At 39.8% G+C, this 13270-nt stretch overlaps 1 protein-coding gene across 4 annotated transcripts in view; it reads left to right on the top strand.

The window, feature by feature from the left end:
• The window catches only part of COL12A1 (collagen type XII alpha 1 chain), a 115410-nt gene extending 102745 nt beyond the window's left edge, over positions 1 to 12665 (top strand). For 3 of the 4 annotated variants that reach the window (XM_060114360.1, XM_060114359.1, XM_060114362.1), the window contains 8 exons: positions 1847 to 1900; positions 3224 to 3295; positions 6472 to 6507; positions 6617 to 6683; positions 7804 to 7992; positions 8945 to 9013; positions 10003 to 10173; positions 12387 to 12665. In XM_060114360.1, coding sequence (XP_059970343.1) covers positions 1847 to 1900; positions 3224 to 3295; positions 6472 to 6507; positions 6617 to 6683; positions 7804 to 7992; positions 8945 to 9013; positions 10003 to 10173; positions 12387 to 12562 — 834 coding nt within the window. In that variant the 3' untranslated portion in view covers positions 12563 to 12665. Of the gene's footprint in view, positions 1 to 1846; positions 1901 to 3223; positions 3296 to 6471; positions 6508 to 6616; positions 6684 to 7803; positions 7993 to 8944; positions 9014 to 10002; positions 10174 to 11213; positions 11631 to 12386 lie in introns of those variants that run through there. The other variant, XM_060114361.1, reaches the window with a different exon arrangement.
• Positions 12666 to 13270: the final 605 nt, after the last annotated feature.

The following is a 13270-nucleotide window of genomic DNA, read 5'->3' as shown; positions in this document are numbered from 1 at the left end:
TTCATGGAGATCAGACATATATACACTACTGATACTATGTATAAAATAGAAAACTAATGAGAACCTACTGTATAGCACAGGGAACTCTACTCAGTACTCTGCAGTGACCTAAATGGGAAGGAAATCCAAAAATGAGGGGATATATGTATGTGTATAGCAGATACATTTTGCTGTACGGTAGAAACTAACACAACATTGTAAAGCAACTACACCCCAATAAAATTTTTTTTAAAAAGGATACAAAGTTTCAGTTATGCAAGATAAGTTCTGGAGATCTAATGTACAGTGTAATGACTATAGTTAATACCATATTGTGTATTTGAAATTTGCTAATAGAGTACATCTTAAATATTCTCCTACATAAGAAAATGAGAACTATGTGAGGTGATACATGTGTTAATTATCTTGATTGTGGTAATCATTTCACAATGTATACATATATCAAAACACCACAGGTACGCCATAATTACATACAACTTTTATTTGTCAATTATACCCCAATAAAGCTAGAAAAAAAAAGAAAATGGTTGATCAGGAAGTTCTTAGGATGACTGAAGGAGGATTATTCAGAGATACGATACTTACCTAAAAAAAGTGGAAAAAAAAGTGTATCTTCTACGGCAGCTGGAGGAAATTTAGATGGTAGAAATGTCATTTGAACTGTCCAAGCAATCCTCCGAGCATTTCTGCTTCTTAAGTGGCTCTCAGAAGCAGTGTTGATGTTACATGAAATGAACTTGTAGTCTGTTTTTTGTTAAGCAGACCTAGATCTTCCAGAAAACAGTCTGAAATGTTTATAAGTTTCTGAAAAAAAAATTTTTTTTGCAGGGGGTGGAATATTTCTAACACAATTTTAAAGAAATAATTTAAACTTCCTCTTTTGTAAAATCAATGGGAGTGTAGATACTTAATGGAGGTATTGATCCAAATATTCTTGATTTGTGCTAGAATCCAAATATATGCATAAAATTAACATTTATTCTCAAAGGAGACAAAAATCTCCTTTGACAGAGGAATGCAGCAACACAAAAAACGACCTGACTCAGAAATCCTTGGCTGGATTTCAGAGGTCTGTACTTGGGATGAATGCTAACTGGGCAGCGAGTGACTCATTCCAGGCAGAGGTCACTTGGCACCATGCAAGCTGCGCAGAGATGCCCGGTGCTTCTGTACAGATCTCTTCTCCCAGTGCAACCCTGACTGGGTCTGGCCTTTCTGTGAGATGAGGAGAGACGGACCGATAAAAAAATTGAGTGAGGATTGAGGATTTCCTTTCTTTTGAGTGGAGGAGTTAAGATAGTTTTGCCTCTTTCTTGGAGGAGAGGAGAGAAATCCCTGAGGAGTGAAGCATCAGTGGCCCTGCCCTGGCTGTCTGGTGTTGCTTAGGAAACAAGGAAGGGAGTTTTCTAACCAGGTGGTTGGCCCCTCCCGCATCTTCTGTGATGTAACACCCCCTTCATCTTACTTTGATCCTTCCTGGGCCAGTTAGTCGACATTGACTTTTTGGTAGAAAGGGCTAGTCTTCCTTTAGACTTCTTTACACTCTTATAAAAGTAAAAGTGAGTATCTTCATAAAAGGAATCTGCTTTCTTCGGAGAAGACTGGATTGATTCTTAAAATGATTTTATTTATAACTATATAAGTGACTAAGTATAGAAATGAATTATTCAATAAAAAGCATAACTTAAATGGAAAACATTTTTTGGCATATTTGTCTTTATATTGAAAGGTTACCTGCAGTTGGGTTAAATCCCTCACCTGTCACTCTTATCAACCTATCTAGTGTCTTTCCATTTTACTTGGTCATTATTTTACTAATCTATAATTAATTTCATTTTTACAATAGGGCTTTACTGGAAAAGATGGAGCAATGGGACCTAGGGGCCCCCCTGGGCCACCGGTAAGAATGGAATAGGTGACACTCTTATCTCCCCAGCCTAAACCCCTAGCCCCACTTGCTAGGGAAGAGCCTGGTAACCTGACCTTTGAGGCATGTTCCATCTGTGCTGGGGGGCACACAGTCGAGGGAGCTACTTGTTTTTATTCTCCTAAATCAAAATGGACTAGAGAAAACAGAGGTGTTAAAATAGAGAGTCTTTCTGTTTAATCAAGTTATAGTTGAAAAACAACAACAACAAAAATATCCCTAACCAACCAGTTCCTTCCATGCCCACATTAAGTGGTAGGTTTTATGATCTTACTGGTTACTTCCTGTTCTAGAATTTTAAGAGTCTGTAGCCTATGATATTTGAATTTTAAGGATGTTAATTACTGAACAGCTTTAAGTCATTCAGAGGAAGTAAGTTTTACCCGAGTAGGTTTTCTAATTAAGATCTTTGGGGAAAATACTGAAGCCAATGATTTTGAAAGAAGCATCTGTATACCTGCATCCAGGTGAGATCACAGTTACATTGTTTGAGGTGATGGATGCTCTTCATGGCTTCTGGCTGTATATGAAGACAGGAGAGCATATGTTAAAATAATTTTATTATTTATGTTTAATATATGTGTTCTCAAGTAGAGTTGAAAATGTATAATAAACTTTGATTTAAAGTATTTACTCCAGAGATTAAAATTTACATAATTGACGAATAAAGGATTGTTTTACAAAAATCTGATGATTCTATTTTAAGGATATTTTAGCTTTAGACATAATGTATTGACTAGCGATATTATAAATATTTTACTAAAAATGTTGCTAAAATGTCTTAAAGCTGTGCTAGAAGGAACGGGGAGAAATTCTTATGGTTTTGATGGGATAGAGGATGCTGATATGTTAGAAGAGGAGGCACCCTTTATTTGAATGCACCAAAGAAAAAGTGAGTTTCTAGGCTGAGATACAACTCCCAAGAGATAAGGGGAAACTCCACCATGTGGTGCCCAGTTACCTTCTCAATATTTTCCCCAGCCAGAGTTCACTCCCGTCTTTTGATGAGTTTTCTGGTTTGGTAATAGAAACAAACTAATAGGAATTGCTTTCTGCAAATTTACTTAGCAGCCAATTTACTAGGATCACAGTCTGTGAATAGTGAAGCTGATTAAATATAGTCCATAAAGACTGAATGGGAATTTTCAAGATGTTTTTCCTCCATGTTATCTTAAAATTTGATTTTGCTCTTCCTTAGTATGTGATTATGTGCTAAAAGCTTTTAAAACCAGCCATGCTCTGTTAGTTTACTTTAGATGACATTCTTCTTTGACGGTAAGCTTCCCTGTGTTGTAGGGAAGCCCAGGCTCTCCAGGAGTCACAGGACCGAGTGGGAAACCAGGAAAACCCGGAGACCACGGCAGACCAGTAAGTGGACGGCTTGCATGCCTAGTCATTCCACTGTGGCCATGAATGAGGAGACTGCAAGGCTGTGGCATATTTATGTTATCTCTGCTGTAATGTGTGTGAAGCATTTGCTGAAGCTATGCTAAATCCATGGATTTCACTTGGTACTAGTTCTAAAAATTTTCTCTCTAAGTTATAACACTCTGGGATGAAAACTGTGGTCATAGGGTTTCTTTAAAAGGAGAATGGGATTATCAGCCAAGACACATATTTCTGCACTGAATAAACACTCAGAGCTGGGTCAGCAAAATCATCCTTTTTATTTAGGAGCGGTATGCAGCTTAAGATAGAAAAATACATGACGGTGCGTGGCGCCTCCGTGGGTGCTCTTTAGAAGTTAACCCTTTGTCACTATCTTGTAGCCACACTGCTGGCTCTTTGCTCTTGCGCTGAGGTTGCTAGAGCATTAGTCCCAGAATTAAAAGGATTTATCTCACCCACCACTATACTTTTGTATACTGCCCTGCTCCAATTTACATGCAGTTTAATTTTCTTTTCATCAGATGTTTTGATTAAAATAATAGTTGAGATGGTATAAGGCATATCTTCTGTTTTCAAATCAGTACGTCCAAAACTGAATTCATAGCTTCTAAAATATCCAGAAGTATCTGTAATGACTGTTGGGCTCCATATTCTTCGTTACAAGCTCTTCCTTCTTTGTATGTATGAGGAATGAATTTAGTTTAAGCAGTTTTTTTTTGTCTGAATAGAATTCTGAAATATAAAAATGTATCTCAAAGATCAGCAAGTCCAATTACTAGTAATGACACATCTATCAGGGATGTTCTCTGAACAGAACTTCTCTCTTCTGAAGTATTGTCCAAAGTTATATAAACCCAAGCTTAAAATTTTTTTTTAATGTCAAACTAACTTAGAATCTTTATGTGATATGGCCTGCCTTCTATGTTTACATAAAATTAAGCAAGCAGCATAAAGATGAAAGGACTCCTGGTGTACTTCTTACTCTGTGTGTACTCTAGCATATGACTTTATTACTTTCTTTTCCTCAATGAATCATGACAGAAACTTCACAAGAGCACTAAAAAGTACATGGAACTTGTTAACCCTTTCAGAATTCTATTTCATTTTACTATGACTGAAAGAGAGTCTAACGTAAGAACATCACTGATGTAATTGATGGCCGAAGTTAGAAACCTGAAAGAAACTTCTACTTCCTTTACTTGAAATGAGAGCTCTAGATACTGACAATAAAGATGAGTTCTAAATCATATATCCTAGAATAATCTGAGTGGGAGTAAACAAAAAAATAACACATGGGAACAAAGTAGCAGTAAATGTAACAAATAATTTCCTGAAATTTACAAAAGGCTCCAAACGAAATAATGTTTCCTTAAGAGTCCAGTACTTTTAGCAAAGGGCAGTCAAACTCCAGTTTTTCTTATGACTATAATTTGGTACCATTTATCTGGACCTTATCTACCCCCTTTCCCCCTTTATCTTCCTCATCCTCCTAAGGTAGCAAATTACCTCTCCTTTTCTTCTCTCTTCTCTCTTACCTTTAGTTTCTAAAACCAAAACTAGCAGATGGGAGTATAAAGGTCTTAGGAGAGACCTTAGCCAAGTCACTGTTAGCTTATGTCCTTAGCTCTTGGAACCAGTGGTGTCTTCTTGCTAACGTGTAACACCTGATGTTGTGTAGTGGATGTTTCCAGGAGCTGCTGATGGAATATTTTTATTCATTTACTCAACACCCATTTGTTTGGTGCCTAAATGTGCTTGTCGGTGTTCTAAGGTCTGGGGATATAAACGTACACAAGTCAAAGTCCTTGCCCTCATGGAGATTCTAGTGGAGGATATAGACCCCAAAATGTAAATAAACAATATGGTTTCTGGTGATGATGAGTGATAACAAAGCAAAGAAACACAGAGTAAGGGATTAGGGGGTAATTGTGGTGGTGGAAGGGGGCTATTTCAGATACAGCAGCCAGGGAGTCTGTCTGAGGAGGTGGAATGAAGCAAGGGAGCAGGTGGTGGGAACAGCATTCCAGGCAGTGGGGACAGCATGAACAAAGGCCGAGGGAGGATGAAGGTGGCACGTGGAAGGAAGAGCAGAGAGGCCCGGGCACCGGAAGGAAAGGGAGTGAGGGGAGAGGGATGAAAGATGAGGCCAGCTGGCTGGGCGCAGTGAGCATGCGGACCACCCAGCCCACGGTGAGGATCTCTTATCTTATTCTTAGTGTGATGGGAAGCCCTTGGAGCCAAAGAGTGACGTGGGCCAATTTTCTTTTTAAAAATATCAGTCTGGCTTCTCTGTGGAGAACAGACTCAAAAGGGGCCAAAAGGGATGCAGGAGGAGCAGTTAGGAGGATATTGGAGCCGTTCAGGCAAGAGTCTTGGAGACCGTAAGAGGCAGTTTGGTTTGGGATGTTATCTGATCATCAGATTTGTCAATGGTTTGGGCGTTCCTTTCAGCTGGCAGCCTGCAGATATATTGAAAGACAAAAACTTCTTGCACTAGAAGGAAGACTTTTTCCAAGATCCTCTCATGGCCAGTGAGAGGGCTGACAGAACAGGGACGAATGTTCTGTGGTTGTGTTTGGATGTGGGAACCACCATTTGGATCGAGCCCCTTAATAAGGGAGTCACGTGGTTCCTTTCAGGCCCAGTGCACAAAAAATCACTGGAAGAAGTTACAGATATATATTTAGTTAGGGAATTGACAGAAAGCTCTTACTAGAACAGGTTCTTATGGGTTCTAACTAAACCAAGATTAACCTCATGCACAACCTAAAATAACCACCTGAGCTCCCCAGCCATGGTGATGTAAAGGAAAGTAGAATGGTAGCAAGGGCAATTTTACATGTGTTTCAGTTCCAGACCTATATTGTGAATGGCACCATAAAATGTACGCACAGTACATAACTTCTAAATTGGTGATCATAAAATTCACATCTCAGCACTATATTGGAGGACACGTGCTTCTGAGAGAGGGAGAGAGAGAGACAGGGAGACAGATTAGATTCCTTTCGACAGACAAGCAAAATGCGAGTAACATGGATGCAAATGTGATGTGTCATTTTGCTAATTTGTTAGAAAGCAGAGCTCATCCTGTCCATTCATGAGTCATTTTAGACCAGGTCTGTCAGTTTCTAATATCTGAAATTCCTATATTTCAGGGTCCATCGGGATTGAAAGGAGAGAAAGGTGATAGAGTATGTATTTCTTAAAATTTGACTTACAAATTTATACCGTGTGTTAAACATTGAGCTCTGAAACTATGGAAATAACATGCTGATCCTACTTATTGATTTAATTAACTAGGGAGACATTGCTTCCCAGAACATGATGCGAGCAGTTGCAAGACAAGTCTGTGAACAACTGATAAGTGGTAAAATTTCTTTTCCTTTTAATGTATGAGTGTGTGTGTTGTTTTTAGTTAATTGCAGGAAAATGCAGTTTGTGTCATAAACTTTCAAAGATATATGTTTCTATTTCATTTTCATGAACTCTTATTTTTGTACAGTGTCAGTCTTGTATCCTGTTAGATAAAGCCAATGATATTTTAATGACTATCATTAAGGTAAAACAATAAACCAAGGTAAAATAATAGCTTGTTATCCTTACAGTCAGTCTGATACAAAATTGTATTTTAAAAGGGCCTTTCAGTTTCAGTATTAGGATTTTTAGTGATCTTCACTCATTGTACACTGAAGCAGCAAACATTGGCTCTTTTAAGTTATGACTTTTGAGTTTTTCTGGACTCTAAGGAAGGAGGACCACTGAGATTAATTTGATCCTACAAAGTCCCTGTTGATGGGGAACTTTTTCTTGCCTCGTTATTTTCCACAGACTCTTTCTCCTTATTCCATGAGACCTATTAAGCGATAAGGCTCAGTGCCTGCAAACTGACTGTGGCCTCCAAATCAGGGCCGCCCTTTTTGGAAATCTTAGTCCAGGTGTCTCCCAGTGTGGTCCTGAGGATCACCTGCGTTAGACTCACCTATGCTGCGTGTGAGAAATGATACTCCTGGGCCACGCCCTAAACCTGGTGACTCGCTGTCTTTGGGGATGAGGCCCAGAAATTTGTAGCTTTCAATGTATCCCACAGGTGATTCCAGTTTACACTAAAGCCTCATTATCACTGCCATAGGCACACACGCGAAAATGCTATAATTTATTAATTTAAAAAAGGTTCTCTTTCGAGTGGTATCATTGGGTAAACCTCGGGGCTTTATATCAGAGCCCTGTTAAACTTTCACAACTCCTTTATGTTTATAGTAATGCTGATGGCTTACTGGTCAGTATTTTGTGGAGACGGTTGTTTATCAGGGATCATTTTGTCCAGGATGACTGGAGTGTTTTATTTCAGTTTTAGGTTTCCAATTAGAATGTTTGCTGGAGGGTGCAGGACAGAGATGGATTTCGCCAGACACTAAGAGAAAACCATTTCATCCTCTCATCCCTCCCTTAGTGGGTTTCTTACTAATAAGTCTTATTTATTTTTTTAGGTCAGATGAGCAGATTCAATCAGATGCTGAATCAGATTCCAAACGACTACCACTCTAGTCGTAACCAACCAGGCCCGCCGGGTCCTCCAGGGCCCCCTGGCAGCGCGGGAGCCAGAGGAGAACCAGGACCTGGGGGGCGGCCAGGCTTCCCGGGCACACCAGGGATGCAGGGACCCCCAGGTGAACGAGGTAGGCATTCCTGACTGCTGCATAGGGATAAAGGCAGGAATCTGCAAGTGTAGGAGCTGGGTCCGGTTGAAAAGCATGTAGAAGACTGGACTTAGCAAACTACACTGGTCTTGTTTGGACAGCCCCAGAAGAGCCATGCATCCATGAACCTGTCTTTCTTTTTAGGCAGCGGCAGGCTGTAGAGATCCCTGTCTTAGAAAACAGGAAAATTTTGTCATGAGAGCTCAGTAAAGACAATGCTATTTTCTGATTGCTGTTGTCGTTAATGGGAAAAACTGTATCCTGGCAAACTGAATCAGGCATAAAATCTTAGTAATTGTTTTGACTGGCAAGAGCTGGGCAGCAACTGAATGCAAGCAGCCCTAAGATTTTAGATCTAAATTCTTCTGGTTCCTTTATTCAGGGCCGGGAGACAGGTCTTATGTGTTTCTTTGGCTTTAATTTCATGGTAGATAAGTGTAACTGAAGGAAAAGAAGAAAAACAGGATTATCTGATTCCAGATGTTTCAGGATGCTGGGTACTCACTTTTGTCAAAGTGATGGCTAACATTCTGCGGAAAACTTAGATATGTCTGTAATTCTGATTATTTAGATGTGGTACTGATAGGGCTACTAAAGATAAGATACCTTTAAGACGTCTTCAGTGAGTTGTAACTATTTATTCAAGATTTCTGTTCTTAATTACTGTTTCTAAAATAATATATTAGATGTGTTTGTTTTCTTCAAGTAATTTTTCCCCTGACTTGTAGCCAGATTTGTTTCTTGGCCATGAATCTGGAATTACACAAATGTCTAGAAAGATTTGGCTTAAAGCGTGGACTTCTGTGAAAAATTGGGTTCTGCTTTCACTAAGGGAAATGAATTACTTGAATCAAGTACTATCAGTTCCGATGAAGACTACATATTTCCGGATAATTTTCCCTCTGTGTTTTCCCATTTTGTGCTTGCTTAGGTTTGCCAGGAGAGAAAGGCGAAAGGGGTATTGGATCTCCAGGACCTCGAGGGCTGCCTGGCCCCTCAGGTAGGTTTGCTAGTACATCAAACAAGTGAAAATACCATTACTGAGAGAGCATACGACCCCACGAGACGCACAAACTCATCCTGTTAGCTTCAGGCATACTGACCGTCACGGAATATATTTTAGCAAGGAGTCCCACTTGTATAACCTCCTCATTTTTATGTTCTCTTGTTCAAAAATGTTTCAGTGCGTTCTATTTAAGCATTTACTCTAACTTTAATATATGAGGGTTTGAGTTTTAGTGACACAGAGGGTTGCTGGTTTCTTTTTATGGGATTCCTATTTGTTTTGTTTGGCCTCATAGCCTTTAAGGATGGTGTCATTTCCTGTTCCTTCTGGTATTCTTTAAGATGTCACTAGTAGACTGAGGAAATATACTCTCATCAGAAATCCTGACACGTTGCAAGATTTCATTCACAGTTTCTTTATTGATGTTTTGGAAGGAAATAATAGTTGTTCTGTGCATTTTGTTTACTGGATTGAAAATGAATTTTTTTCTTCGTTAAAAGGTCTGTGAGACCCTTGCAACCATGGTCAGTCCTGGAGGTTAAATCTTTACATTTATGTTAACCATGAGTAAGTGTCACTTGATCCAGAAATAACACTGCTTCACATAGTCTGGAGGCGTGGAGCAGGCAACCCATGACTGTCTGCCTTGGCTACCACAGCCATTTCCTGCAGTGAGTCTTATCTCTAAGACAGTGGGAGCAAACCAGAGAACTCACTGATATCTTTAGTTTGGCTCAATTCTTGCTAAGTCAGTTTTCTTTGAATAAAATCATTAACATAGTTGGATTTTTGGCATTAATTCTTGAATCACTGGTAAGAAAGTTCTACACTGGGTCATACTGGTGATTTCTTAAGGAAATATTTTCTTACCATACACTAGTGAATTGTCTAGTCTTGAAGTAGTGGAGGTGCCAAAGTATTGTTGACTGCCTCAGGAGATGTGTTTGACAAGAGGGGAAATATTTCTTTTAAACCCATAATAGGTCCACAAGGAGAATCCAGAACAGGTCCACCAGGGTCCACAGGTTCAAGAGGTCCTCCAGGTCCCCCTGGTCGTCCTGGAAACTCAGGTATCCGAGGCCCCCCAGGTCCTCCTGGATACTGTGACTCTTCCCAGTGTGCCAGCATCCCATACAATGGACAAGGCTATCCAGGTATGTTGTTGCCATGATAGGGGCCCAAATTCACCTGAATTAAAAAACCTTAATGGAAATGAAGGTCCCTAGGATTGAAGGAAAGTTGATTTGAGGATTTCTTGAAGATACCAACTCTTTCAGTTGTATGCTTTGTTATTCTCTCTCAAAAGAATTACTGTTAATTTTATAACATTATTTCACATTATAACATTATTTCACAAATTTATTTCACATAAATTTCATTTAATTATTTTCTCCTCCTTTCTATACTTCTGCACTTACCAAATCACATCATAAACCTCTCTTTATTTCTCTTGGGAGTTCAAAGAATGCTACCAATTGACTTTTTTTTTTTTAACCCTAAAGGCTGGGAAGAGGGATTTGTTGAATACAAGAATATATCTAAAAAATTGTTTTGAGACTCTAATGTGTAGGCAGACTATTTGATAACATGGTGCAGACAACTGAAAATATTTCACTATTTCACATTGTCCATGGAATTAATATTTATAAACTCTGGGACTTAATGTTTTTAGAGTCAGTCATGAAATTCTAGTACTTGACAATTACAGGAGGCAGAAGTCTCTTAAGCCTGATTTTGGGGACTGTGGGGATAAAGGCGATATGCTGATCTGAAAATAAATATATTAATGCTGTGGGCAGCGGTCAGTGGTGACCTTTTCATCAGCACACCCTCAAGCATCTTGCAAGTTTTAAAAATGATACTGCTGTTTGATATGGTTGGCTACTAGCAAGTAGTGCATGAGTAGTTGAATATCTAAATATCTATATATCTATATATTTATGTGCATACTTACGTATGACCAAAAGTAATCACAAATCGTAAATTTCTCAAGCAACCCATTCGCAAAATTACAATTTTACTCTTTATAAAAGAAATTTAAATTACCTCTGCCTTCTGGTATGTGTGAATAACTTGAAATATATGGATATATACATATATACTTTAACCATTACATACTTAGATGAATGTGTATAGATGTTTTTTTTGCATAGTAATTCAACTTTTAAAAACTATCATCTTTGACCTGTTTCAGGTTCCGGCTAACAAATTTTCTAAGTCGCCAGTGCTGCTTACAGTTTGAATACATGAAAATCCTGTTTCTGAGATGTTTGCGCACGTGCTTATTAGGAAATGCGTCTGTATGGAAATCTCACCACAGATATGGTTAATGAACTGGGTCATAATGGAGGGTGGAGACTCTTTATACTAACTTGAATGAGACAAAAGCAGTGGTGTTAGTTTATAAGCCTGATGCATTTCAGTAATAATGTAGAAAAATATTATTAAAAAAAAAAATTCAAACACACAGCTCATGAGGAGCCTCAGCTTTGAAAGAGGCGCATAATAAAACTACTAACCGCAGAGATGATGCCATTTTGTGAAAAACAATTAACCTGGTTAAAGAGAAATATCTTATGTAAATAATAAACTAATTATGGCTTGTAAATGATTTGTATGTGATCCTGTCCACTAAAATCACTTAACAGTCCTGTACAATCAGCTTCTGCCTGCTGCTTGCTCTCTGCCGGAATAACACCAAGTAGAATCTCCTCATCTCTCGCTTGTTAGCGATGTGTCTGATTCAGGGCATGTGTCTTACTATGATTACCTTTTGTACATGTACTTTCATTTGGATTTTGTAATCGCAATTTTCAAACCAAAGTTTTAGAGTCACTTCTCTTCCTGTTTCGCTGTAGTCACTGGTGGTCCTCACCCACCAGCTGTAACTCAGGCCGTGGGAGAGACAGCCACAGAAAATGTCATGTACTGTATGTTACCTGGTGATAGTTGATTTTCACCTCCAGAGCTGTTTCTAGGAGCCAATGTAACTTCCCCTCACCTCCTCATCTTTCCAAATGGTTCTTTGAATTGAGGAGTGTGAAGTCATGAACAGTTACTTGGGGATTTGCAAATACCCTGCCTAGGTTGGTTGACAGTTCTCCTTGGCCCAGTCTCTGACCCTTCCCAGGTATTTGTGCAATGATTGTACTTACTGCTGGATCTTTGAAGGTTAAAAACAAGTGCCATTTCATTATTGATCACCAAATTCTCTCTGCAAATGGAAGCAATCAGAACATTGTAATTTATCTGTTTATAGTTATGAGATTAAGACTGGAGTGCCATCCCCTTGGGTGATGATTTAGCTTTTGCTGTGTGTGTGTGTGCCTTCCAAATCATGCCATAACTGTAATGTTGAATCGGACAGAGCCCTACGTGCCCGAGGGCGGGGCCTACCTGCCTGAGCGCGAGCCCTTCATCGTGCCGGTGGAGCCCGAGCGGACGGCGGACGAGTACGAGGACTATGGCGCCGACGAGCCCGCCGAGGAGCGTCCTCCGCATGCGCGCTGGCGGCGCGCCCTGCTCCGCGGCCCCCGGCAGTGAACCTGACACCGCGCGCGCGCGCAGCTCGGCCAGGCTGGGGGGAGGTGTTGGGATTCTCATTTACAGGTCAGATGGAGCAGTGCACGTGTTATCTGTCACGTTTCCTCCGGCGTTGCTTCATCCGAGAGTACCCTTTCTGGCTGCAGAGAACCTTGTTCCTGCAGGAAGCCTAGCTCGCGGCACGCAGTCTGTAGAAGTCTTTGTCTTTGCCCTTGAAGTGCTTGCAAAATACTTTGTTCCCAAAAGCTGCAGGGAGAGAACGCGCCTTGTGCCTTTAGGTAGCACAGCGGGAAGCCTCAGTGAAACTCTTAGGTTAAGCAGTTAAGTCCTGGACTCCAGAACGACTGTGTATTTCGAGAGGGCAGTTTATCTTTTCCAACGCTTATTTGCAGTTCAATGACATCCCGATCCAAGCAGTTCCCCTCCTAAAACCAAAAAAGAGAGAAAAGTCAACTCTGTTGCAACTATTTATCTTCCGCTTCTATCTTCTGTTATACATTAGGGCATAGTATGCTCTCATACATCTCCTTTAACAACCACAAACCTTAAGCCATGTAGCTGAAATTATTGTATCAACTGGATACAGTTCCATATTGCCTTAAACCTCCTTGTTTTAGACACGCTAACATTTATACCAAATTGCAGATTATTCTGCAGAGATGGAATTGCATGTTTGTGTTGTACATTTAGTATGAACTTTTTTTTTCC

Source organism: Mesoplodon densirostris, chromosome 12 (assembly GCF_025265405.1).
Source record: "Mesoplodon densirostris isolate mMesDen1 chromosome 12, mMesDen1 primary haplotype, whole genome shotgun sequence".
Classification (NCBI taxonomy): domain Eukaryota; kingdom Metazoa; phylum Chordata; class Mammalia; order Artiodactyla; family Ziphiidae; genus Mesoplodon; species Mesoplodon densirostris.
This window is presented reverse-complemented; position numbering and strand designations above follow the sequence as displayed.